Source organism: Crocodylus porosus, unplaced genomic scaffold (assembly GCF_001723895.1).
Source record: "Crocodylus porosus isolate Cpor-Errol unplaced genomic scaffold, CroPor_comp1, whole genome shotgun sequence".
NCBI lineage: Eukaryota > Metazoa > Chordata > Crocodylia > Crocodylidae > Crocodylus > Crocodylus porosus.
In genome coordinates, this window is record NW_017728886.1 from 268,007,829 (window position 1) to 268,035,211 (window position 27,383).

Consider the following 27,383-nt stretch of genomic DNA (forward strand, 5'->3'; position numbering starts at 1 on the left):
ATATATATGGAGGCTAAACAAAGAACTCTCTGTGTGTATATATATGTATGTGTATGCATGCGTGTGTGTATTGGGGTGTTTTCTTTTTGGGGTTAGCTGTATTGGTCTGGGGCTATATGATAGACAGAGTCTTTTGGTTCAAGTTGATACCTTTTATTAGATCAACTTGGAGGTGGGTTGATGTTTCAGCTTGAACCAAAAGACTCTGTCTATTATATATATGTGTATGTATGTATGTATGCAGGTATGTGTATATATATATATAAATATATGTGTGTGTATATATATATATATATGTGATGTGTGTGTATGTGTGTATGGATAGAGAGAGTATTATATTTTTAACCCATATCTGGGAGGATTTGTGTGTCCCGTCATGCTGCTAATAATCCCCTTGCAGCACTTTGATCTGATCCATTACTAGCTTCTGCATCTCAGGCTCTCTCTTGCCCTGCTCCACTCTTTCCGCCAACTCAAGATGAGCCGAGGCTGTGGACAGGCAGCCAGAAGCCAGATCTGTCGGCTCAGATCGACTCTGGGGCTTCGAGTGGCTGGGAAGCAGCTTTTTGGCCGTGGGGAAATGCAGGGCAAGAGGCAGGGCTTGGGATTCTGCCTCTGGTCCATTTATCCAGCTCCTGGTCTAGCTGAGTCTGGTCCCTCCTCCCCACGACCGCTCATTGCATTGGCCCATGCCCGCAGCCTGGCTTCAAACCCCTGCTCCTTGCCCCCATCTAACCCTGGTCATCCCCCCCCCACCAATGCACTTTGCATCTCTTGCATTGCAGACTCACTGTCCTGCAGTGCAGCTGCTTGTGTTAACCTGTGGGGGTGTGTGTCAGCTGAACTGTATCACAACCTGCCACTTCTGTCTGGGATCTCTCCAGCTAAGCTGAGCTGAGTGGAGCCCAGGCATTAGGTTGGGAGACCTTTTTTTGGAAACTCAGGTGCTGTAGAAAGCAGTGTGCATGAGTCAGTCCTGGCAGGGAGCTCTCTTTCTGCTGGGCCAACACCCAAGCATCCTTTCTCAGAGGGCATCATGTTGGCCGTGTGTCCTGTCGTCTCAGCAGGGCATCCTCTGAGAAAGGATGCTGGCAAATCGTTTCAGGTCCTAGGGCACTTTTGCAAGTTGGGTGTATTTATTTAATCTCTCCGCATGGCGCAAGAGCTCACCGTCAACAGGATTGACGTGACAGGCTCCTTAAAGGAGAGTCAGCTGAGGCATAGATAGCGCTGGGGTCCACGGCAGGGAAGTGCTGGCTATGCTTGCTATTCATTTTGTTCCCCAAAGGGAGCCTCTAAAACACCGGCACGATCCACCCCGGCCAAACTGCAACCTCCCCATCAGCATTACGGAGACCCTCTGGGTGCTGCTCCAGGCACCCTTGCTTGCTTAGCAGAAAGGCGAGATGTTCCCAGCCCTTCCAGCTCTCCCTGCTTGCAGTTCCTTGTGAATAAGGACATTAAGGAGTTGATGTTTTTCAGGCAGCAACAAGAGACAGAGCTTTTTTTCATTTTTTTTCCCAGGCCACGCACTAGTTAGCTGTCTGCCACCATCAGAAAAGAGCTCTGTGTGATGCCGGCTGATTTCTTGAAGGCACTGGAAGCGCTGCGGAAGAAGGATTAGCTTTGTTTGATTAGCAGGGTTTTCATCCTTCCAGGATATTAGCCATGCTCCAGAGGAAGGAAAGAGGGAAATAGGAGGCAGCAGACTCCTTTAATGTGGCACATCAGAGCCGGCAAGCAGAGCAGGGAGACCCAGGGACACCACAGAGCTTGCCTGAGCCGGGGAGAAGGGAGCGGGAGGTGGGGGACAAGGTGCTTCCTTTGTCCTGCGAAATCTTGTGCAGGGAGACAAACTTCCTGCCGTCGTTTTCTTGATTAAGACGAGGCGGAGAGTGGTCCGGCCTTGCCGAGCGTGCATCTAACGCTGGGTAACACTGCGCTCTGCCGGGTACACTGGGAAATGCTACATTATGAGTCATAAGCCCTGATACGTGCCTGTCGGAAGAGGATTCTCCATCTGCGTGTGTGCACAGACCCTACGCATGGGCAGCGCGCAGCCCCTCGGCCTGCTCCTGTTGGCGTGATGCTTGAAGCCCTGATGGTCCATGGGGTGTGTATGGGGGAGAAGCTGTGGTGTTCTTCAATGGACTCGGAGGCGGTCCAGGCTCATCTGGAAGGTCTCGGGAAGAGAAGCCCAGGGTTAGATTTTATGCTGGGGTCAAGCAGATGGAGAAGGCAGGTGCAGGCAAGCTGAGAGGAGCGGCAGTGACCAGCAAGGGGCTGGGGGGGCACCTGCCTCCACAGGGAGCTGCAAGCACGTCCCTCAAAGCCTTCCCTCTCTTTGCACGGGATAGCGTGCACCTCCGGTCATAGCCCTTCCTGCCCTGAGCAGCTCCTGTGGGGAGGTTCCCCGAGGGAATAAGTCTCTGGCGTTGCGCAAACTGGCAGGAAAGGATGGCTTTGCAGCCGAGGTTTGTGCCCAGGACTTGGGTGTGGGGTTCAATGCCCAGCTCTGTTGCAGGATCCCTGCATGACTTCAGGCGAGGCTGCCCATGGGAACAGAGAGGTGCGCAGTCCCCCTGGGCTTCGACTGCAAGCTGGTTGGGGTCGCCTGTTTGACCAGCCCAGGGAAGCTCAGACCTTGGCTGTGATTAGCATGCAAACTACTAATCAGTGGAGAAAACGATGACTTGACTGGGCCTCTTGACCCGAGGGGACTAAGTCATCTGGCAGATCCTGTCTGCATTTCGGCTTCTGCTTTGTCTCTGTTACACACGCCATTCGGGGAGGGGGGTCCATGCTGAACTTGTCAGACACCTGCTTTCTTTTTGGTGATTATAAAGACGATCTGACTCTTGCTCATACATTTCTCCTTGGACTGTGGCTGACTCGGTGGGCTTGTATTTTGGGGCAACCTGTAGTTTAGATCCTAACAGGGGAAGCCCTGTTTGCAACAGATCCCGCTGTGGATGGGTGCAGAGAGAGAGGAGAGCAGCACTAGGGGTTGCAACCCCTGTCCCCTGCGGCCAAGGGCGGTCTGTCCTTGCACGCTGCTCTGAAAACCACCGTCCTGATCCGCCAACCCCCTCGTGCAGGAGGATGCAGGAGCGGCGGCGAAAACAGAGCGCTGCATACTGCCATCCCCACCCACGCAGCGGAGATCCAGGTGTTTACGTGTTTATTGTTTCCTTCCTCTTAAAATGTCCCACTTCAGCAAGGATCAGTTGAAGGAGAAAAAAAATACGTTGAGGGTAAAGCCTTCCAGATGGGACTCCGTTCAGGGGAAATCAATTCCAAGGCCTAACAGCCGTAACGCGGCATCCCATTAACGGGGCGGCGTCGTTAAAGTTTGTTGGCTTCCGCAGTGTGGATCCCGGAGAGCGAGGGCCGTTCCTAGGTGGCACAGGGCTTGCTGTTATGGAGCTGGGGCTAGGCTGCCCTTCGTGTGAGCAAACCCACATCGCCGGGGGGGACGGGAGACTTGGAGGCTCCAGGTTGTGGAGTATCTAGTTGGGATTTGGCCCTGAAATGAGCAGATTTGCCCCTGTCTCAATGCCTGCTTCTGTCTATAGGCTCTCTGGTTGTTATAAAATGTCCCTCCCCAGCCACTAAAGGGAGTGGGTTTTATGGGGAGATGGACCAAGAGGTTAAAAATATCCTGATAGGGCCGGGGAGAGTTTCTGGGGAGTGGGCTGCCTTCCCTTTGAGAGATCTCAGCACTCACTGAGGGCCTGAGCCGTCCTCTTTGCAAATGGCATCCCTCATTAAACATGTCTCAGGTCATGCTAAGCTGATGGGAGCCAGGTCCACACTGGAAGTGAGCATCCGTCCTGCCCCCTTTCATTTGCATGCTCCCGCAATGTGGTCTGGCACCGCGATTCGGAGCATGCTGGAAATCTGGTGAGTTTGCAGCGCTTGGCACGGCTGGGACGGCGCTATCACATTTGGCGGGGGACCAGCTGGGGCCCGGGCTGGGAGTCAGATTTCTGCAAGATTAAAATACAAATGGGTTGGCATGAGCGCCTAATCTCGCCGAACCCTGAGCCACGTCAGAAGCTGCATGTGGTTTCAAGGTCCCGCGAACCTGGTGGCATTTGGATCTCGTGGGCCGGCTTGCAAGGTCAGCCTGCGGTCTGGCTGCCGTCTTGGGTAGAGTCAGGAGCCAAGTCCAGCTGTAGGAGCCGGAGCTGCATTCGCACTCGGAGCTCCTGCAAAGCGTGTGGGCTGCACGATGGTCTCAGGTTAGGTCTCACTCTGATTTTAAGGCCTTTCCTCGGGGTGGAGCTCGGCTGAGTGGCTTCTGGGTTTGATGCTGATGTCGTAGACACGTCCCCCACTACAGGACGGGCTAGCCATGTGTGGACTGGGTGCAGGACGCCGAGAGCTGAAACCCCCCTGAAGTGTGGGAGGAGATGGGTGGGCAATGGGGCAGTGGGGGTGCTGATGGGGAAGATGTCTCCCACACAGCAAAAAGGAGGTTGCAAGTGGATTATAAGCCCTGGCTCTGAACCTGTCTCTGGTTGTGACCTGAGTACAGCACATGCCCGTAATCATCCCAGAAGCTGGCTGCATACAAGGAGGATGGAGCTGGAGAAGGCCTGCTGGGTGGGATGCATGCAGAAACCTCTTTAGGCTCCGAGATAATGTTTGACGGCTTGGACTGCAGTCCCATGAACTTGAGCACCTGCTCTTGACCTGACTTGATACCAGAAAGGGAAAGGAAAGCTGGCTGAACTACTGCAGAGGGCTGGGGTCAGTTTGAAAGGGCCCTTCAAGAGACGCAGGGCTTTTGATTTGTGTCCTGGTCCCCAGCTTTCTCCTGGGCTGGAGGTCTCCAACAGTGCTGGGGGAGAGGGGACCTACAGCCTATACGCCCCCTCCCACCGGCGACTGCCTGACCTCTGTGCAAGCCCGGCGTGGCTCACATGGACTGAACGTGCTGAGAAGGGGTATTTTAGCTCCCTCTGTGCCATCTGGTTGTGACAGCTGACATTTCCGAGGCTGGCAGCATTTACCTTGAGGTGTGATGGGTTTCCCCCTTGCTCAGAGCCTTTGCACCAAGGCTGGCTCAGTCTGAAAGCCAGCAGCGAGGGCCCAGGAGGTGAGGGGTAGGACACCGGTGCTAAGGCCGGATGCCCCTGGGCTGCAGGGTTCCCCCTCCCACTGTCTACAGCATCCTCTCCTTGCACCCTGTATGGGGCCCTGTTTCCACCCCGCCACACAACCCTTGACCAGCTGTCCAGTGTTTAGTGCTGCTTATTGGAGCCGGGCCCCCCCCCGGTACATGCAGGGGCAATGAGGCTGCTGAAGTCTGAAGCAGGGGACTGGAGGGGGCAGGACAAGCAGGGTAGTGACATGCACACCCATGTCCTGCAGGAGCCCAGTGCTCCCAGAGGAGGTAGTAGGTATACGTGTCCCCTCTCCGTGCCTCCCCAGTGTCTCTGGAAAGCCGTGGGGGTGCCCTGCACCCCTAATGCAGCCCTACATCCCCGCATCTGCAAGGGGCACAGCTGCCTGGAGCAGGGGGACATAATTATGCCCTGATCCTGGTGGTTCTTGGCTATAGGTTTTGCCCCTCTGCTTTGAGGACCGATCCTCATATTTGGGGTCAGGAAGGGATTTTTCTCCCACGGTCAAATCGGTACAGACTGCACAGGCGGAGTTGGGGGGAGGGAGATGGCCTTCCTTTGTAGCGCGGAGACATCCCTTCTTATTGGGACCACTCGCGCATCTATTAGCAGCCTTTGCAGCAGCAGGGCGTTGTCTGCCATGGCCCCCCGCTTTCCCTGGGGCAGGTTGGGGTGTGATGTCTTGTGGCAGGAGGTTAGAAAACAGACTCGTGTGGGATGATTTGGGCAGGGGGTTGGACTAGCTACGACCCACTTCTGCATGAAAGACACTGGGGAAGGAGGAGGAGGCACGGGGAAGGGGGCAGGCGGACATGGGGGCAGAAGTCTTTGCACAGAGGAAGGCTGCGGTGCAAAGGAGCCACGACTGCCCGTTCTCGTCGGCACCGAGAGGGCATATCCCCCGGCTGGAGCATGGGGGTGACCGGTGCCAGGCAGTGCCTGGCAGTGACGGGGGCTGGTAACTGGCCTTCCCCCGGGGTAACCGAGACCCTGTGTGTGCCCGGTGGCTCGCCGGGGGTGGGGAGGGGGTGGTGCTCCCTCAGCAACGGGTTAATTTTCCATCTCTTTCCATCTCCAGGCAGTGCTTATGGCCACACGGTGGAGCCTGCGTCCAGACATGGGAAGAGCGGCTTGATCTCGCCTGGAGCCTCCGAAGCCCTCGCTTTCCCCGCCGGGCTCGCACCTGTTATGTCCAAGACCTGGCCCCTGCCTGCCCATTCCTTGGCGTTCCTGAGGACCAGAGACCTAGGATGAGGAGCACTGGATCTGCCCTGAACCTGCTTTGGATCTCGCCACTCTTTTTGGTGTGGACCGTGGTAGCCCTGGACCTGGCGCGGACGCCCTGCACCACCTTGGTCCAAGGGAAGTTTTTTGGGTACTTCTCCTCTTTCGCCGTCTTCCCGCCCAACTCCTCGCACTGCTCGTGGATCATCCAGAACCCCGACCCCCGGCGCTACACCCTCTACATGAAGGTCCTGAAGCCCACCGGCGCCTGCGACCGCCAGCAGGTCCGCACCTACCAGTTCGACTCGTTCCTGGAGTCCACCCGCACCTACCTGGGCATGGAGAGCTTCGACGACGTGCTGAAGCTCTGCGACGCCTCCACCCGGTTTGCTTTCCTCCAGTCCAACAAGCAGTTCCTGCAGATGAAGCAGACCCTGCCCCTGGCAGACGGCGGGCATGTGCGGTGGAAACCGGCCAAAGCTCAGGAGCGGGACTTCTCGGTGGAGTACCTGGTGGTGGGCAACAGGAACCCTAGCAAAGCCGCTTGCCAAATGCTTTGCAAGTGGCTGGACACCTGCCTGACCACCAGCAGCAGCTCTCACCCCTGTGGCATTATGCAGACGCCCTGCGCTTGCTCTGGAGGGGAGGCCCTGGACCAGCCCAGCGAGATCCAGGGGCTGAGCAAGAAGAAGGACGATTGCTTTAAGGATGGGATTTACTTGGAGAACTGCATGAGCAGCCCGAAAGACAGCAGCGGGGTGGATTTCCTGGGTGAGTGGCATCCGGCTCCAGTCTCGGCTGCTGGCAAGGCTGGGATGGGAGCGGGGCGGTTTGCAAGCAATGGGGTGGCAGGTGAAGACTGTCCTGTGGATCTCTCCTGTTGTTTATACCATGCCCGTCACCGCGGTGTCGGAGCTTCTCCCATTGCTTCATCTGAAAGCCATCGCTCCTTTTATTCATTGCTGGGCAGGATCTGTAATTCTGGTGGCTTTTTATTAGCATGCAATGAATTAGCAGATGAGTGCTAGCTGAACAAGTGGGTGACTGCTCGGGGATGTGCCTCATTTATTTGCCTTTCCTGCATCCACAGAGGCAGCGATGGGCTATTCGTGCCCAGGGGCAGGCAGGCTGCTAAAGCACACGCAGCAAGGGGTGGCCTGAAGGGAGCCCAGACCCATGTCAGGTTCTGCTCTGCAGCCTTTTTTCCCCATTCAATGCACAGAAGAGATCTGAAGATGCCTCCAGGGCCGGAGAAAACGGACCTAGATGAGTGCAGGTTTTGATTTGTGGTCCCTCTGCACTTGAGAAGTGTCTGGATAAGTCCTTGAGTGGATAGGCAGGGGTGGGGGCAGTATCCCCAGCTGCCTTTCTCTGCATTTGAATGGTGCGGGGTCAGAAAGCAGAGCTGGGGAGCAGGACTGGGTGTGAAGCAGGCTGGGTCTCCCCTGGCGCAAGGTCCCCTTGGACACCTGTTTATGCCCATGTCCCTTCACCTGTTTGAGCGATGGCGGTAGAGGGAACGGCTTGGTGCTCTGTGAAGCAGCCCGTGTTAGTGATGTCGGGTGAGTACAGATCCCATTAATCTCCGTCAGCTTGAACAGTTGCAGACTCTCCGGATGAAGGGCAGAAAGTGGGTGGGGGGGGAAGGGAGAAAGAAGGCTTCTGGCCTGGAAATTGCAACTTCTGGCTGTTTCGGGCTTGTGCGTTCGTCCTGCATCACTCATGTCGCTGCCACCGAGCAGGTGGCTCTGACCTGGGTGGGATATGGCATGCGGGCCTGGACTCAGAGATCTCCAAATGCTGAAGTCTAGACCTGCCCTTGACTGCTGCAGCTGCACCCTCCTCCACTACTGTGCAAAGACTGGAGCTGGATCTGAAATGTGTGGGCCATGCTCACTTCTGCAAAGCCTCCGGCTGCATTATTCCTCAGGGTGAAGAATAGCCAGGGCTCAGGTGGCGACTCCTTCATGAGGAATAGTGGGTAGCCTGGCGTGGCTGCACAGGCGTGGCTTTAGATACCATTGAAACAACTAGGTGGAAAAGTCACTGTAAGTCACTCGGTGGTATCACATCACTGTGGATTTTATAGGAGCTGCTGGGGCCCGGTAAACTTTGCATCAGCATGCTACATCTCCCGATGAGAGCCAAGCGCAAAGATACCACCGACGGAGTCCTTTCACCGAGCCAGCTTGTGAGCTGGTTGCAAAATCTGTTATTCAACAGGTTTTTTTTGCATAAATGTCTTTGCATAAATGCGTTTTCTCCACCGGAACAGCTTTGCATGGACTTTAGTCATGGCTGCTTTGTGTAGGGCCAGTTTGAGCCGTCAGTCACGTGCCGTTGTTTTTTATTCCCTCGTTGGATGGCTTATGCGTTCGACTGAAACAGCACGGTCTTCTTTTTACACGGCAGCCAAAGGTGAAATGTGGAAGATTTTCAGCAAATCCTAGAGCAGCCAAGCTGAATATTGGGTTTTGTGAGGAGACTTTCCAGTAGGGCTCCACTGCTTGACTGTCTCTGGAAAACAAATATAAAGCCTTGAGCATGAGGGCATCAAAATACTTCTCGAGCTGTAAACACGTGGAGTGTTGTGGCCTGTTTTGTGTCCAAAATGCATGGTGAAGTGTTAGTGTCTTTGCTGATGCAGTGCCACTGCAGGGATCTGATGAGTGCTCGGAAAGTATCCTGTTCCCATGTTCCTTGTGGGCACGTCTACACGAGACACTTCACTGCGCAGTAGTAGTTTACTGCTCAGTAAGCACGTGTGTCTACACGTGCACATGCTTACTGTGCAGTAAACCCTCCTCATCGCGAGTAAATGCAAGTAGCAAATTTACTTTCGATAAGTTCCCATGTTCCTTGTGTGTCTGCATGTTTGGGGCCAGGAAGCCTGGATAAGGATCCATGGATCCAAGGATCCCTTTTGGTGTTGTACAGGCAGAGCCCTTGGATACACACCCGCCTTCAACCTCCTGGCTCTCTTTGGTGTTTGCAACACTTTTCCTTCTCCCAGTGTCGATGTCTGTGATGTTTTTTTCACAGTCATTTCTCATGGCAGCACCAGGATATCGCTACTTTCCTTTTAAAACACCAATTTTTTTTCTTGGCTGTAGAAATATATTGTGGTGTAGCAAAGAAATATATTGTGGGACAAAGAAGGGGAGGAAACTTTCTTTCATCTATCTATCTATCTATCTATCTATTGGTTGTCCCTCCTATATATAGAGATATAGATATAGATATAGATATAGATAGCTATATCTATCTATCTATCTATCTGTTTATCTATCTATAGATAGGTTGTCCCTTCTACATATATATATATATATGTAGGAAGGCCAGCCTTTTGGATCACATCCTCTTCCTTGCTATCCCAAGCAACCTTTCACAAGCTCTACTTTAAAACTGATTAGAGTGAAGAAAGTAGAGGTCCTGGAAGTTGTAGGGCAGAGGTGCAGGACAGGGATCATCCTAGATATGCCCTGCTTAAACCTGCCTCCCCATAGCATCTCCCAGGGACGGTGGTGTGAGCCAGCATGGCCTTTCTGATGTCTTTGGGTTGCTTGTCCTAACTGCCGTAGCTGGCCTAGACCCTCATGGCTGCTTCTAGTCCCAGCCTAAAGTTGCTCCTGGCCAGTTTATACCTCGCCTATCTGTGCTGCTGCTTTTCTTGGGCACAGACACCAAGGAGCAGTTTAGGGCAGTATAAGGGAGAGACACAAATGAGCTCTTGGTGAAGCGGGGAGATCTGTGGAAGTGGGCTGGCTCCCGTAAGGAAGAGCCGAGACACCTGAGCTCTGCACTGAGCAAAGCTCTTGGGGATGCGCCCGAGGGACCGAAGCCGCCCGGGGCTCCCAGGTGAACAGACTGGCGCAGCTCTCGTGAGTCTCTCCCACCTCTGTTTCCACGTTGACACTATGACTGGGGGCTGACAGCTGGGTTGGGAGCAAAGGACTGTCTTCCACCTGGCAGGGCTGGGTGCTGAGCAGTGCCTGGGACACAGTCTGCGTTTCTGTTTGCCCTCGGCGTTTGGAAAAGACTCGCACTGAAATTGCATCTTCTTCTTCACCCCTGGTGACCGGGCTGTGGAGCAAATTGGATACAAGCAAAATTTCCGGATGCAACAGGTGGCTTAGTTTCTCTGGAGACCCCTCGGGAGAGGCTTGGAGGAGGGGGCAGGTCCCAGAGGTGGCATTCATGCTGGAGAAGGTAGGTTTGTCTCTTGCTGCTAATACTTCCCTGGTGATCACTCAGTGGCTCTTTGAGCACTGGCAACTGCAGTTTCCCCGTTGTCTCCCCTCTCCTAGCAGCAGGCACCGGGAGCATCCAATATGGTTAACCCGTGGCTCGTGGAAGGAGACGGTGAGAAATATTTGGCAGGGAGAGGACCTCCCAGAAGGCACAGAGGTTGAAATGGGGAGGCATACACAGTGCCTGCAAAAAAGCAAATCCATGAGCCTGCTGCAGGGATGGGGAAGGGACGGGTGGGTGCAGATGAGCACTTCCAAGCTGCGGATGGGCAGTTGCATGAGCGAATGGATGGGCAAATGTGGCAGCTTCGCTCCTAGCTAAGAGCAGTGATCGAATCCTAGAAAACGAGGGTGGGAAGAGCCCTCAGGAGGTCACATCTAGTCCAACCCCCTGCTCCAAGCAGGACCAGCCCCGACTACATCATCCCTGCTGCAGCGCTTAGAGATCCTCAAGGATGCCATGCAATGTTAGCACTGCTGGGTGTGCAGATGCCTACACGTGATTCACAAGACAAACCCAGCGGTTTCAAACAGGAATCCAGAGTGGCCAAACCACTCTGCCCTGCTGCGGTCTTTGCAACAGAAGAATTGCTCTAGGATTTTTCCCTGGTCAAGAGACAAGTGAAAACTAAGAGCATTTTCCGACAGTCTAAAAAGGTTGAGCACCACTGACTCAGAGGAACGGAGCTGGGAGTAGGTGCTTAGGGCCAGATCCCAAAAGGATTTTAGGGTCCTAGCAGCTGTATGGGTGCCTGAATGCCTTTTTGGGGCCTGGCTGGAAGAGGGTTTCAGAGCCACATAGGGCAGTGGGAGGTGGGAGATGGACTCCTTGGAAATCCCAGGCATCATCCAGGCTGGTTGTAAACAGCACAGCAGACAGGCGCCTTCGAGAGAGACGCCAAGAGCCACCGGGTAATAAAGCAAGGTTAAGCATAGGCTTAAGTGCTTTGCTGAATTAGGCACTTTAAGTAGCACCCAGTTAATCCTGGTGCAGAATAACCTGCGCTGGGAGAGAATTGCAGGCGGCACCTTTACGATATCTGCGCCGCCGGCGGCAGCGACGACATGACTCTTTATAGCCTCCTGCCAGGGTTCACGTGACACTGACTTACTGGCGCTGGGCTCTGAAGCATGGCTAGCCACATGGTCCTGAAATAGGTGCCCTGATCCTGGAGAAAAGGCTGTTTTAAGCATCGTGGACTTCCTAGGCCGGTGGTGACCTCGGCCGTCGAGTCGTGGCATGGGCCGGAGCGCTTCCAGCCCCCAAAAGTGCCTTAGAGCAGATGTCTTAGCAAGCCCCCGGATCTTGACTTCCCCACTCCTGGGGCATTTGTTACAGCCCTGAGTTGTCAGCTTTACTGTGCTCATGGCTAAGCAATCACGCTTTGTTTTCATGTGGTTTTTGTCTACGATGCTGGGTGCTTCATCCATCCGGGTGGGTATTTATACACCATAACCCAGTGGCCTCTTCTCCTTCTTGTTAAGGTGAGCTACCTGCCTGGGCTCCTCCAGTCTCTGACGGTCGGGCAAGTTCCCCAGGCCGCAGATCATTCTCGTTGCTCTTCTTTTGACATGTGAGTGGGGGAACTGGAAAGACCCTAAAGCAGGGGTTGGCGATGTCTTTGGACACAAGCACCCCAACCTGCACCCACGCCTCTACTTGGCGTGCCACGAGGGGCCCGATGCCGGCTGCTGGCGGTGGCTGCACACGTGCCCCTGGGCAGATGCTGAGTGAGGGACTGGGGACCAGCAGCAGCTGCCTAGAGCCCGAGGTGGCTCTGCCACGCTGAGAAAAATGACCTTGTGTGCCATGCCCTGGCACACGTGTTGGAGGCTGCTGATTGCTGACTTTCCAGCCGTGTTTCATTCTGCGGGGTGGAGCTTAAACAAGAGGGTGGCCTATCACCTCCATAACTGTTGGGCAGGAGCAATGGGAGAGAGTCACGGGAAGGGCCACGTTTTTCGAGCATGTGTGCTGGCGCGCATCCTCGTGGGCAGACAGCTGAGATCTCGCTACCTGCCTTGAGTTGGAGACAGAGCGGTTTAAAAACAAAAATATAACCCCCCCCCACCTTTTTTCTTTTCCTGTTTCTTTTCCTTTTTTTTCTTCCATTTCCTTTCCTCCTTCCTGAAATCCTTGCTTGCAAACTCCGTCCACTTGTGCACACAATTTTCAGTGGCAGGGACAGCTGCTGGGAAGGGGGGTCTCCGTGGCATTCAGGATACTCCTTCCCTCTCCATCTCTTTTATTCAGGTCTTAAAACCACCAGGGCAAGCACTGCTTAGTGCCAGGAGCCTGAAGGCTTTGCTGTCCCCGGGTGTGCCAGGTGATGCTCCTGAGAAGCAGGCCTCTTCCATCCACGCCGAGCTGGGAAGGGAGTCTCATCTGTGGCTCTTCAGCTCTTGGGTGCTGGATACACCCACCCCTCAGTATCCCACCCACATTGCAGACTTGGCACGTGCAGGGCTGGGGTGGGCACATGTCCTGATGTCTCCGTGGGTAGCTCTGACCCGACACCTAGACCCTGCCCGTCCGAAGGGAGTGTGGCTGGAAGGCCTTGTGGTTCAGCCCTTTGTGAAATGACAGGGAATCGGGACCGCAGCCCTCTTCCCTGCTGCCGAAGCATCGTGAGATGTTGCAGGGTGGCCCCCGCGGCAGACGCAGGGCACAGCAGGGCGAACCCCGGGCTCCGGTGCAGGGAGGAAGGGCTCGCGCTCTCCTGCAACGTGGCTCGGCATAGGGAAGCAGATGGTGAAGGCGAGGCGGCAGCTCCCTGCTCCGCAGAGCGCTCATAAAACAGGTCATTACACAGAGGCAGCGCATGCAGAGCAGAAGGGGCGAGGTGCAAGAGCCCCTCTCGGAGCCTGCCAGGCTGCTATGTGGGGGTTTGGGTACGTGCCGAGGCGGCTTCCCTGCTCCCGGCATCTTTTTTCCAGCTGTTTGCGGTGCTGCGAGGCATCCTGAGGAGGTCTTGGTAGGAATCACGAGAAAGTACTGGGTTTGGACCTGGGCTCTGGGGTTGGTTTTTTTTCCCTTCCTCTCATCTCTCTGCACCGTAGCTTTCTGCCTGTGAAGCAGAAACCATAGCACTTCCTTTGCCCGCGGTGCCCCTCCTCTAAGGAAGGAGCTGATTTTTGCTGTATGGTTTCAGCCTGTTTCTAGTCTGAGTTATTTAGATGCTGCCGTGATGAGGATGGTAAAGGGACTGGGGCAGATTTCATTCGCTTGAAGCCCAGCCTAGGTCAGCGGTGACTAAAAGCTGCCATCCCCAAGGGCCATTTGGAGAAGTGCCTTGTACTCCACCGATGCTAGCGCAGTCTCTTACGGGAAGCTAGCAGCCTCTCTTCCTTCCCCTGCTTGACTCGTAGGCCCAGATTTCCTGCAAACTGAGACTACAGGGCTCTTCACCTGCTAAAAATTAAGCATATGCCTAAGTGTTTGCAAGACCTGAGGCCTCTGCGTGGCTGAGCAGAGAGTCCTCCTTTCAGGGATGTGATTCCAGCCCCAAATTCACCCTCCCTCCATGCCCTTTCCCCCTGGAAAATAGGAGGGAGAGAAGTTAGGAAAATAAAGCAATCTGCTCCATTCTGGGCTCAACAGCTTGTGGACATGATCACAATGCAGAAACATCAGCAATTACCTTTCGAAAGTGCCGTCGCGATACCGGAGGTGGAATTTGCATCCGGTTGCCCGGGGAGCTTGACAGGCAACTACTCCCATTATTGCTACGAGGGACTTTTATGTGTAATTTAATGAGGAGCACCGTGGTGAAAGCACAGCCATTCAGTTACGCACCAGGTTCTTTCCCTTTTTTTATTTTATTTTTTTTGGTTCATCATTATTTACCGTGATCTCGTATTCAAGCCATGCAGCGAAGGCCCCCGAAGTGTTTTGCATGGAAATGCGGGGCTGAATTCAGATGCGCAGAGGCACCCACGGCAGATTCAGAAGCATGTACAGGGTGTCGCTTCACACACCAAGTCCCAGTCCCCTCCACATGACAAGGAGTGTGCATGCAGCCGTTGATAGCGTGTTCTGCTGTTTGGGCAGGTTGTCAGCAGGCACCGAAGCCCCTGTCTGAATCAGACAAGCCCTCTTAGCACCTGATGCGAGGGTGTGAGAACAGGGTTCCTAAATACCTTTGTGGACGTGGTGTTTGGCAACCTTAGGGTCCTGCCTGAGACGTGTTGGCGGGGGGCAGTGGCAGGGGTGCTGGCTGGTTTGTGTCACAGTGGTCCCAGGAATCCTTCCCCCATTGTGCAAGGTGCTGTATAGACATGCAGTCAGATTCTGGCTCTTCCCTCCTCTCTGGGGCTTTCACTGCTGGTTTGGAGATTGAAGTTGGCCTAAGTAAGATAAATTTAAGCAGTACCAGCTCCATCCTCCACTCCCCTAAACCAGCATAGCTGCATCACAGTCCATGCCCTGCGGCTGTTCACAGTGGTGGACGCTTTGCCTTTAAATGAGATGCTCCTTCCAGGTCCAGACTTTGCAGACAGTTGCATGTCCTCAGATGCATTGCAATGATGCGCTGTCCTTAGACACGCTGCTGGGGTGAGTCTCTGAGCCACTGAAGTCCACTGACAGGTGCAGGCCGGTGGGTTTGTGCTTCCCCACGTGACTTTGTGCCTCTGCAGTGGTAATTGTCCCTTTGTCCATTGTGATCCTGGGGTGGGAGCTAGGCCTAGGCAGGTGACTCCTGGATGCAGTGGGGCTTTCAGTTAAAATGGGGAGATGCCGACCTAGAGGGTCATCATAGAGCAACTGAGGCAATTACAGAGCAACATGAGGGGATTGGGCTCAGTGGTGCTTGTGACCCCACCTGGGATCATGCCACCTTCTTTGGGAGCCACTGTGACGTGGCACAGGCCCTGATGCCCATGCAAGGCTGAGGAGAGGGGATGGTACCCGTGGACTGGAAAGTGTCTGATAGTGCAACCTGGAAGGCTTTGGCAATGCAGTTCAGCTACTGATGCAACGCATGTCTACTGAGACCTGCTGGGCCAATTAATTCGTATCGGTGTGATCCAGCCGTGACCCAGGATCCGTGCTGTGCTAGGTGCTGTACACACAGAGCCAAAGGACCCCCGGAGCCGACAGTTCCAGCAGTCTGGTTGTCATCGTGGGACAGGAAGCTTTTGGTCCTGAGCTTTCTGCAATTTTTCTCTACCAGGTGGGCTGAGAAAGCCCAGCGCTGGTCCCTGAGAGCCAGGCCGATCTCTCCCCAGGCAAAGGGATCGGTGCTGTGGCCCTGGCCTAGGCACGGAGCTGTTTCTTGGGTCTCTGCTTAGGTCCGGACACGGAGGGTCAGAACTGTGGCTGGGGTAGCTGATCCCACTGTCCATTTTTCCCCTCCCCATCTTTTCAGCCCATTGCATTTCCAAGATATCCACAGTAGCCTGAATTGTTGCATCATAGTGTGCATCATTGCGCAGGTCTCTGCAGCGGCTAAGTCTTGCTGATCACGTGTGTGCGCACACATGTGTGTGTGTGTGTATGTGTGGGTTAAATCCGTCTCTTCCGTCTCTTCCTTGGTTGTTCCAAAGTCTAGGACTGGAGCGGGGGTGTCTCCCAGCCCCCTCTGTTACCTGCTGCCATGTCTTTCGGGAGCAAAGACATCAGGCAACAGGGCAAGTAAATAGAAGAGATGCCAACCCTCCAAAACTGAGGGCTGTGCACTCCTTCAGCAGGAAGAAAGAGCATCTTTGGGGTGCATTTTAAACTCTGGTTCATGCCTGAAAATTGAAGCTTCCTTCCCCACCAGAGGTGGCTGCATTTTGCTGGTGCCGATTGCGTGTCACTTTGTGAAGCGCCGTGGGATGAAGGCTTTTAAAGAAACATCCTTGACCAACCTTTGCCCTTGCAGAACTTCATGGTTGTTGCTGTGCTAAGGACTGTGGGTTACCTGGGTCCGTATGAAGCACAGGCCCCTGTTGTATGATCTCTGGGAGAATCTCCATCCTGCATTGTGCAAGGTGCTGTACAAACCTGTAAGACAAGGGGATGCTGCCTTAAAGAGCTTAGAGTCCAAGGCAAGAAGCAGCATTCAAATACAGCCAAGGCAACAGCAAGGTGACTGGCATGGCAAGCAGCGGGAAGGCACCAGCTGTCACCGCGGTCAAGCTTTTAAACAGGTCTCTGAGCAAATGAGCATTTGCCGGTTGGCGTGACCCTGGCAGGCTCTTTGCCAGCTGTGAGCTCATCCAGTGGGGAGTAGCAATGAGCATGCACTCTGCCGACCTCCTTGCCATTTTATTAGGGTGTGATTTGACTTTGGGCATGGCCAGGTGCTGTCACTTGGAACTGGACAGGCTCCGGGACACTGGGAGGTGGGTGTGTGGAGGAGTGTGTGTGTGTGTGTGTGTTTGCACATTACTAATGCCCAGGAAGAAATGGGCTTGTGCATTTGGGGCTAGCTTAGACTTGGCCTAATTTGTTCTCTCCTTTTGCCCGGTACTTAGGAGCTCTTTGTCCGCTGGTTGTGCACTGGGCGGGAAGCTCCTTCAACCTGGACAAGGTCAAACCTATGAAAGGCAGCGGGGACCGCAGGGCCCTGGAGCTGCACAGTTTGCAGTGCTCATTTTCCTTGCTGTGCTTGGTCCAGGTTGGGCATCCTGGGGGCATGCACCTTGTGAGGACAGGAGAAAGCAACGTGCCATGTCCCGCTTCACTGAGGGCCTGTGGCGTGAGCAGCTGCCAACAGCTCTGTCCACCCCTGGCCCTGGCCTGAGGGCTCGGCACTGCCTGCTCTTTGCAGGCCTCGGCCCTCCCTGCTGCTCTTCAATCTCAGCGTGAGTTTTGGAGAGCAGACAGTGCTGGCTGCCGATCCCCGTCGCCCCCGCAGCCCTGGCTGGCAGGAGGCTGGGGCCAGGTACTGTTTTCCATTTCCATTTGCACTGCCGCTAAAAGCACACATCCCGGGGCACATGTGCCAATGTGCATACATGTGTGTGTATATGCTATATGCCCTCTCCAGCGCAGCCACCCGTGCATGAATTATCAGCAGACAGTGCATCCCTTTGATGGGGCGGTGTGGCTCGTCCCTCCAGCAGCATTCACCTACCATGTAGCCAGTCATACCTGGAGGTGCTTGATGAACTGCCTTGCCTGGATGCTTGTTATACATAGCAGTGTGGTCCCCATTGCACCTCCTGCAGCAGCATTGTTCTTGGTGGGTAGCTTATGTTACCTGAGCAGCTGGCATGGGATCCACGACCTGGTCCCTGCAGCCTGCGGGTGATGAAGTGCATACGCGGTCTTGGGAATCGGGGCCAGAGCCCTCTGGGCTACAACATCTACCTTTTCTCAGGGGGCAGGGAGCTGACTCAAATGCATGGTGTCTGAGCTTGGAGGCAGCTGCAGGGCAGGTGCCTCCTATTCTGGCTGGCTGGTGAACGGCTGCTTCTTCCAGACCTGCTTCTTGGTGCATCCCAAGAGATGCTGCTTTGGTTTGGGTTCCCTCCAGGACGAAGTTCGGGTTCTTGTAGGCCCTGGGGTTTGCCTTCATGCCTGTCTTAGGCTCACTTTGTTGATGGGTGCATCCTTAGATTGGAGCGGTTGGTGAGGGTGGAAATAACACGGCTGGAGGATGTCAGAAACTCCAGGTGAGCAGAGAGCTTGTCTTTGGGGGATCTTTGCAGTTGGTTCCTCGGGGGGGGAGGTGGTCTTTGCAATGAGTCCCAGGTGCTGGAGGCAGGGCCATGGCTTTTGAAGCAACACATGTGAGAATGAAGCCCAAGCCCAAGCTGGTTCCCCCTTTAGAAACTTCTCAGCCCACTTGGCTTGGGTTTCTCCCCGGAGGAATCAGTGTGAGATCTCCTGTCTCCTCGGTTGGATTTCCTGCACCTGCATTTGGTGCAGAAGGGGCTTGTGAGCACTTCCCTCAGCTCCCTTTTCTCCACCTAATCACCAGGTACTCGAGCATGTGTGGTGGCAGAGACAGGTGCATGTATACACGTAGCATTGCCTGGGCATCCAGACTCACCGAGGTGCGCCCACCCATGCACAACTCCGTACACACACCCTTTTGGTCATAGACACACGTGCCTGTACACATCCATATATGCATATATAGCCATGCCCGTATGTATACCCCTGCACAAGTACCAGTCAGTGATCTATGTGCATGCATGTACACGCACCCAATCACATGCACACCCCAGTATATATGCAGGCCTCTCCATGAGCACAGCTGCAGAGGCCAGGTAGCTGCACACCTACTCACTTCCACCCCATGTATAAATAGTAGGTCTGGGTCTTGTGTACATCGAGGCCCTTTGCTCTTCTGGCACTGGAGGGCAGGTGGCTCGGAGTGGGGGTGGGTGCCATTTATTTCCCCCTTTCTCAAAGCCGCCTGAGATGATCTCAGTGCAGATGAAGGATGTTGGCGAGCTCCCCCGCCCGCTGACCCAGTCACAGTTTTGTGGTTGCCCAAAATGAGAACTTAGCCTGCATCACCTGGGAATTAAAATCCTACCTTTTCTTCCCCTCCTTTCTTCTCTCCGCACATTGTACCTTGTTTACTCTCCTGGGCCACAGATGAGCATCACATATCAGCCAGGAAAAATACCCTCATTCTGCAATTAAATAATTAAATTCCCTCCTGGCCAAGGAGTAGGAGCCTGGCTTTCTCAGTCTGGGACCTTCACTTTCCTTCCTCCCCTGCTTCTCCCCTCCGGTGAGATAAGGCTGTCACTCTTGAAAGCCATTTTAAATATTCGTGTTTTAATAAATGGCTGTTGTTGCATGAACTCTGCGTAATACAATAAAATGACTGCCGGAGGGTTTGGGGTTTTTTGGGTTGTTTTTTTTTTCCACTGGGAGGGAAATAAAAGGCTTAGTCTGTGTTTCCTCAATACTTTTTGGAAAGAGGTACAGAAAGGGAGACCTGGGACACTTTTGAAGCCCTTGCTGCAATTTTAGCATCATGCTAGTGAGATGATTTTGTGAGGTCCCTTGCAGCCCTAACGTCTATGAAATCTATGAAACCCTTGAACCCGGCTCTTTGACTGCACTGGGGAGCTCCCATAGGTTAGAAACTGGTACAAGGGGGTGGATGGCTGGACACGGCATGGCTTTCCTCTGGGGTAGACCTGTGAGAAGATCTGTTTTTTTGTTGTTGTTCCCTGGCAGCTCCAAAAGGTCCAAACCCCGCCCACCCCCCCGTCTGGGGTGATGGAGAAGTCCGATCCCAAAATGAAATGGGGTGCATTGTTGATGATTTGTGGGGTTTTTTGGTTTTAGGAATACAATGGAAAGGGAAGCTTGAAACCAAGAGCCATTCTAGCTGAAACGGGTTTTCTTTTCTTCTCTTTTTTGCCATTTTGGCCACGCCAACAGCTTCTGGTGTTGCCAAATTCACATCCTTTTGCTAAACACAACGAATGGGTTTGGTTGGGATCCTTCCCCCAGGCTTGCTCTGGAGGACTGCTCAGGGCTGTGGCGCCAAGTGGGTAGAGCACAGTACTGGGGGGAGCCAGGACACTTTGGGGCCTAGCCCTGACTCTTGGACTTGGACAAGTCGGGTCACTTGCATTGTGTCTCTGTTCGTCCCACCCTCTGTCTTGCATGTAGCCTCTGGGGCAAGGACCGTCTCTGCATAGGTGCACAGCAAGGCCTTGACCTTGCAGGTGTGGTTCGATTCACACTTCACAGCTGGGGAGTTTTAAGGTCCCAGGACTATCTTCTGGTAAGGATAGGGAGGCAGAGGTGAGGCCACATCACGCTCCTCTAATGACTTCTGTGCCTCAATGACACATGCACAGGTAGGAGCACAGCTTGCTCCCAGCTCGGGTGGGATAAATGTGGCCTAAGCACTGGCCTGGTTGGAAGTCGCTGCAGATTTGCTCTGGCATAAGCGAGGACACACACCATTAGGCCACGAGGATCTTCAGGTGATGGGATCACGCTCCCCTTGCTCTCTCTGATACCCTGAGGGCATTTCATCCCTCATCCTGAGAGCAACACAGGGTCTCCACTTGCAGATGCAGCAAATCATTCGGCATTAAGTGATTTCTGCCCCACACGGGCTCACCTGCCCGTAAGAGAGTGGCACGCTCAAGGCAAAAAGTGCATACGTCACTGAAGCACAGAAGTCATTGGAGGGGTGTGTTGTGGCCTCACCTTTGCCCCGCCGTCCCCTCCCTTTCTCCCTAGAGTCCAGTTTTGAGCATCTCACTTCACGGGGCTTCTACCACTATTTTGGGGACACCCTTTCCTATAAGAAGAGACTCAGTGTCTCATTGCAGAGGGCCCAGATAACCCACTGGCACGAACTGGTCAGCAATGCTAGCTTGCCTGTGGCTGGAAACCAGTGTTGTTTCACAGAGACCAGTAAAGCCCCGGGGCAGCATGGATCAGTGCCAGTCCATGGACGGTGTGCAGACTGTGGTGATGGCGAAAATCTGCAAGGATGGAAGTGCTGCTGTCTCTCGGCGTAGCCTGTAACCCCCATGAATGAGGCTAATCCTGCAGGTGTTACTCAGGCCAGGCTCCCATCAACTTTGCAAAGAGCGGTGTTTGAGGAAAGGTGGGAAACTCCAGGTTGTGGCCCCGTGCCTGTGATTTCACATGCATGTATAAACCAGGGACGAGATCTGTCCAGGCAGGGATTACATGTGGCCCCTGTCATTGCCTTTATTGGATGCATGGGGTCCAAGTTGACTAGGTGGCTTTGACTGTCCCAGCTCCTCTGTCTCTACTTGAGCTTTGCTGTCTGATGAAGGGGCTGTTGTTACATCCTTGAAGCCCAAGGGCTTTTTGGTGAGAGGAGTTTGCTCCTGGCACTGGGACTGGACCAACGAGGAGTGGAGATTTTCTCTCTTAGTCTTGCATAGATAAATCCTCGAATGCAGGATTGATCGAGTATGAGGGCTTCTTCCGGCTGGGGTGCAGCTTGTTAACCTGCACTGAGTTTCCTCCACCAGGTAAAGGGGGACTTGGGTCTATGCCTCTCAAACCTCTGCTGCTCGGGTGGTGACTCTCCTCCCTAAATTAACATGGTTGCTCCATTGCAGTGAAGCAAACCCTGGCCCCGGTAGGAGGATTTGATGGATGTGGTCCATAGGGGGTAGGAGATGTACGGGCGTGGGCTGCAATGTATAGGGAAGGTTGGCCTCTGACCGAGCCAGGCAGGGAGGGAAAAGCTGATGCTTCTTCAAGAGCTGTATGTGAGAAGAGGTCTCAGTCCTGATCAGTTCATTGCAAAGCCCCCGTCCTGCTGAGCCATTGCAGGAGAGGCTCTGCATGCTCCTCTGCCTCTAGCGCTGCTCCCTTAGCTCAGGCCTGGGGTATTGCAGCAGACTGGCGCCGGCGAGCATGTGAGGGGTCTGCCAGACCCGGCCCCTCTTGTTCTCTCCAGCTCCCAGCCTGCCCCTTTCACCAGCAGAAGGAAAAAAAACCACTTGAAGAAAGGAGGAGAGAGGCCTCCGGGGGGGAGACGGCCGCCCGGGCTCTTTGGAAGGCTTCCCGTTCCCAGTCCCTGAGCAATGCTGCTATTCTCCTGCCCTTCATTAAGCCCCAGAAATGTCATTCTCCTGCCTGCCACCATCTTGAGGGCTGCCTTTGCCCAGCCAAGAGACAGCCCTCCGCTGATTCTCCTTTTCCTTTCCAGCCCGATCCTCCCACCGAGCTGTTTCCAGGGGAGAGCTTGGAAAGCATCGCCTGGCTTCTCCCTGCTTCGGTGCCGCCTTCTCAGGCATGAGGCGCCTCCGTTTCTTTCCAGGCGTTGGGTTTCTTGGCTGGTTTTCACCTCCCTTGCCTGGTTGATGGTAGTTACCCCCATAGAAATGATCCTGCAGGTCGTCTTCCGAGGCAGCTGTCGGATGGGGCTGTCTGTCTGCCCCGTTGAGTCCAGGTTTATGAGCCCTTTGCCTCAAGGTCCGGTGCTTGCTATTCATTTTGGACTTAGAGCAGCTCTGGGGTTGCTCTCGATGACCCCTGCTGAACGCAGTCCCCCAGGCCCCTGCAGGCTGGGAGCATGCAGCAGGATGCTGGCTGCTTGCTGCCGTTTGGGGCATGCCAGGAAAGGGGGTGGGATGAGATGGGTTGCGCTTCTCCATCAGTCTTACTGTCGCTTGGGGTAAATCCTGGTGCACTCACACCAGGCTCAGGGTCTGGATAAAACTTGGCAACCCAGTCCCATGACACTTAGAGGTACAGGGGCTGGTGCAATGACTCTCTTTTTATCCTGATGTAACTGAGGTCAAAAATCAAAGCTTGGAGCATCTCTGCAGGCCTGAGGTCCAGCTCTCGTTCTCTGGCACACTGCTGTATAGGGGAGGGATCTGGATTTCCAGCAGTGGAATTGGGAGCAGAAGACTCAATGGGAGGTCATCTTATTTCACTTTTGAGCCGTTGGGTGGCTTTTTCCAGCCTTTCCCAGCCAGCGAGAGGTGAGAAGTATCCCAGATTTACGTGGCTCCGGGAGCTGGAGCTTGGGATTTTTGCAAGGTTCATGAAATGCCAACCCTAAGAGCTGGGGGCATGGAGCTGGGCTTATGAGCCCCACCCTGGAGCAGCTCCTGCGGGCGCTGAGGTGTCTGGTGCCCGTGTGTGTGAGGCCGGGCAGGCCCTGAAGCCTCTGGCTTTTGGCCCTCTGATATGTCCTCCACGGGAGGTCTATATTGAGCAGATCCTTTTTGGTGTTGGGTGGTGGAACCGGAGCGTGCTCCATCCACTCCATGCATTGACCTGGTATAACAGTGCTTGCAGGACCGGTGCAAAAAAAAAAAAAATGGCTTGCCAGCTCCTGGGTTGGCTTTTTCTCTACAAGGCCCCCCGGAGCGATGCACAGCTCCGTGCATGGCGGATGAGGTTTCCCTGAGCAGCTACTGGAGGGTGAGCTCCTCAGTGTGAAGCACAGCACAGCACAGCACAGCGAGGGCTTCCCTCTCCCGCATCCCCACTGGCTGTCAGGAGCTGCCGAACCCTTTGCTGGTGTTTAGCATAGATCTGGATAATTGACTCTTGTGGCCCTCTAATTGCATGTAAATGAGGAGGGTGTGGGCTGGGGCACTGGGCTGTGCTCAGCAATGCTGGCTCTGCTCTCCCGCTGGCTGTAGAGGGAGAGTGGATTTCTCTCCCGGGTCCTACTCTGGGCCGCATCCTCAGCGGCTGTGACACGGTGGACCTAGGGACTGTCCCTCCACTGTGTCTTGATGGCGCGCTTGAGGACGTGATAGGATTCAGGAACGAAATGCAGAGCATAGGCTACAACCTCATATTCCCTTTATGTGTGCTGGGGGCTTGCCCTAAGCTACCTTGTCCTTGCACGTGCCCCGTATGTGACAGACCTTCTAGTTTGGGAGGACTGGGTGCATCTCATTGGGGTAGTGTTTTGGGATCCTTCCTCCTGTCCTTTGCAGTCCTTTTGGTCATAACTCAGGGCTGGAAAGGTCATGTAGTCCAGCCCCTTGCTCAAGGCAGGATCATCCCTGGCTAAGCCATGCCAGCCAAGTGTCTAAGCTGTTCTTGGTATCCAGGTTGTAGCCGTATCGGTTCAGATGAAAAGGCAATCAGGACTTGTGGTAGAGGTGATATCTTTTATTAGACCAACAAGATTTTTGCAAAAAAACCCCAAAAAAACTTAATTGCAAGCTTTTGGGCCCAACCACCCTTCATCAGGCATCGGAGAAAAGATTGAAAAAGTTCATCTAGGTAGAAATGAAAGTTCATATTTCATAGGATTTCACAGAGGAGTCAATAGATGGAAAACTCCTCTGGGCAGGCTGTTCATATCTGGTATGAAGCCTCTCACCTCCCATGAGGATCTGTGATGATGCAGATCACCTTGAAACAAAGGCAGGAGCAGGATCTCAGGTTTCAGGTGGTCACAGTTGCTTCCTGCTTGGGAAAATATGAAGATTTCATTTTAAAAAATCAGGTAAAATTCAGTATCTTCCATGTGTCAGGTATCCGGGTTGTAGCCCTATTGGTTTAGAGGAAAAGGCAATCAGGACTCATAGTAGAGATGATACCTTTTATTGCACCAACAAGATCTTTGCAAGAAAAATAATTCTTTAATTGCAAGCTTTCAGGCACAAACACCCTTCATCAGGCACTGGAGAAAAGAATAAGCTGTTCTTGACAGCTTCCAAGGATAGAGATTCAACATTTGCTCTAGGCCGCCTGTTCCCATGCTGAATCACCCCCAGTCAGAAAGATACTTCTTATCTCCAACCTAAATTTCCTCTGTTGCAGCTTGAGGCCATTGCTGTGGCCATAGAGAAAAGCCCTCCTCTCTCTTATTGTCTTTCAGGTATCTGAAGACTGTTACCATATCGCCCCTCAGTCTTCTCCGCTCCAGATTTCATAGATTTCATAGATGTTAGGGCTGGAGGATGAAATGACCTCGGTTCTTTCAGCCAGTCCCAGGCCTCTAGTCATTTCTGTTGCTCTCCTCTGGATGCTTTCCAGAAGTCTGTGCTGTTAAGCAAAGCTGCTTTAACATTGCTGCATCAGAGGCACGGGCCTGAGAGGGTGAGCGAGGTGATAAGGGGTGCATCTGAAATGCCTCTTCTTAACATAAAATATTTTAATATACCGATTTAAGTTAGTGAGGATTAAACCCCATCATGTGTACAAGCACCCATGGTGGTGCTAAGGTGCTACAGGATGTTGGACAGACAGGAATGGCTTATTTCCATTGGCAAACAAAGGGCTGCATGCACCATAACTATGGACATAAGACGCTGTAACCGTGCATTAAGATACCCCAGATTTTACCTCCTGGTAAATTTACTCTGCGGTAAGGAGCAGACATACAATCCAAGCTGCCTGCACCCAGTGTAAGCTAGAACAGCCCCTCACGACGAGTGACGGGGGGCAGTTTTCATTGAACAAAGAGCCCCCTGGGATGAGGCTAAGGAGTGGAGCAGACACACACCACTTACTTCATGTCAGGTTACCCTGGGATAAATTTGGCACCATTTTATTTTATTTTTTTCCTGGGATAACTTTACCCTGGCAAAATGGGGCTTGCTTCATGGTACAGCCGTGTCATGTATCCACTCCATTTTCCCTACAGAGTAAAGCCAGCCTACTCCATGATAAATGTGCTGTGTGTCTGCATGCAAAGTTTGGGGTCTTATATGAAGCTTTGGTTTCTATATAAGACCCCTGTAACAGGTCACTGGCATGAGGCTGAACCGTGCAGAGCTCTTGTGCGTCACAGGACCGGGTGCGGTGCAGGCAGATGCTCTCCTGCAGGGCGATGGGTTTGGGACAGCGGCAGCTTCTGGGGTGTGTGCGCCTTCCTGGACACGGACCCGGTCCCTGTCTGCTCCCTTACTCGTGTCAGGCAACAGGGCTGGCCCTTAAACCAAGGGACCCTCTGGGTGTTGTCTCAGCTCTGCCACTGACTCCACACATGACCCTGGGCAAGTCATTTAACCTCAGTTTCCCCATTCATATACACGGATAAATCTGCTTTCCTTCAAGTGGGGCCGAACTTAATGGCTGAAGTGCTTGAAGAGGAAGAGCACAGGAAGTTGGTTCTTCCCTTGGACTCCATGAAGTTAGAGATTTCTTTGGTGGCTGTCACGGGTGCCCGGTTCCTAGGAAGAAATAAGGGCAGCCACCTCTCTTCAGGGCAGCCCAGGGGTCGGTTGCTGGGGCAACCGCAGCAGGTCAGCTGACCAGAAGGGGGCGGGGCCTGGCATTTATAAGCAGCCCAGGCCGAAGCCTAGCTGGCAGTTCCCTTCTGGCAGCGGGAGGAGTGGGGTCGGGCTGAGCCGAGCAGGCCGACAGAGCGAGTAGCGGCACCGCGTTGTGGGGTAGAGAGAGCCCTCCCTGGGAGGCGTGGTGGGAGAGATCGGTGGGACTGGGTCGCGGTTGTAGCCGGGAGGCTTGTTGTGCGGTTACAGCCGGTTGGCTTACGGTTCTGTGGTGGTGTTTGTGTAAGGACCGGGAGAGGCTGTAGGGGACGGAGGAGGCCTCAATAGGGGCTCCCCAGTGGGGTGGGGGGGTCCTGGGTGCCCTGGGGGGGCACAGCGATTGGTGCCGGAGCTGGCAGTGCGGGTGAGCGCTGGAGAGAGGTGCGATGTTGTGAGGTGTTGTGACCCCGGCCCCGTGGGGGGTGGTACTCTGCCCAGCGCCGCGTAGGCCCCAGAGAGGGTGAGGGGCGCGAGAAGCGCCGCGTAGGCCCCAGAGAGGGTGAGGGGCGCGTGACTAGGAGCCAGAGAGGGCTGGGCGCGTGGGCAGGAGCCCGGACAGGGCCGAGCGTGAGAGTAAGAGGCCGGGCAGGGCTGCGCGTACATTTGGCAGGCCTGGAGAGGGCGCGTATACAGTAAGGGCGTGAAGGGCGCGTATACTGGAGAGGCCCCGGGAGAGGGGCGCTTATATTGGAAAGAGGGCGTTTACAGGAGAGAAGCCCGGAAAAGGGCGAGAGTGTTAACAGAAGCCCGGGAGGGGCGAGTATATTGGGTGCACATACTGAGGGACCCCAGAGAGAGGGGGTGCGCGTATTAAGAGACCCCAGGAAGGGGCGAGCATACAGACACGAGAACGTCCGGCACATCTGCAAGGCTTGGGGCATGCTAAAAGGGAGGTTGGAGGCACACGTAGCCCCATAAGGCTGGGGTGCACCAGGTCAGTACAGCCAGGATAGGGGACAGGAGATACTTGAGCACCGTGTCCAAGGGGACAATAAGGCAGCCTCTATTATAAAACTATATGGCACCAAGACGTGGCGGGCGAGATAGAGGGTGCTGGATCGCCTACTTGGCACGGCAGGGGACGCTAGGGAGATTGTGGCCACTCCTAGGTCCCCGCGCCGTG

The 27,383-nt window shown here is 54.2% G+C and overlaps 1 protein-coding gene across 2 annotated transcripts in view; it reads left to right on the forward strand.

Annotated features, from left to right (window-relative positions):
• Window positions 1-27,383, forward strand: part of ADGRB1 (adhesion G protein-coupled receptor B1) — a 311,804-nt gene that overhangs the window by 77,668 nt on the left and 206,753 nt on the right. For both annotated transcript variants that reach the window (XM_019553467.1, XM_019553473.1), the window contains exon 2: window positions 6,211-7,127. In XM_019553467.1, the coding sequence (XP_019409012.1) occupies window positions 6,383-7,127 (745 nt within the window). In that variant the 5' untranslated portion in view covers window positions 6,211-6,382. The remainder of the gene's footprint in view (window positions 1-6,210; window positions 7,128-27,383) is intronic.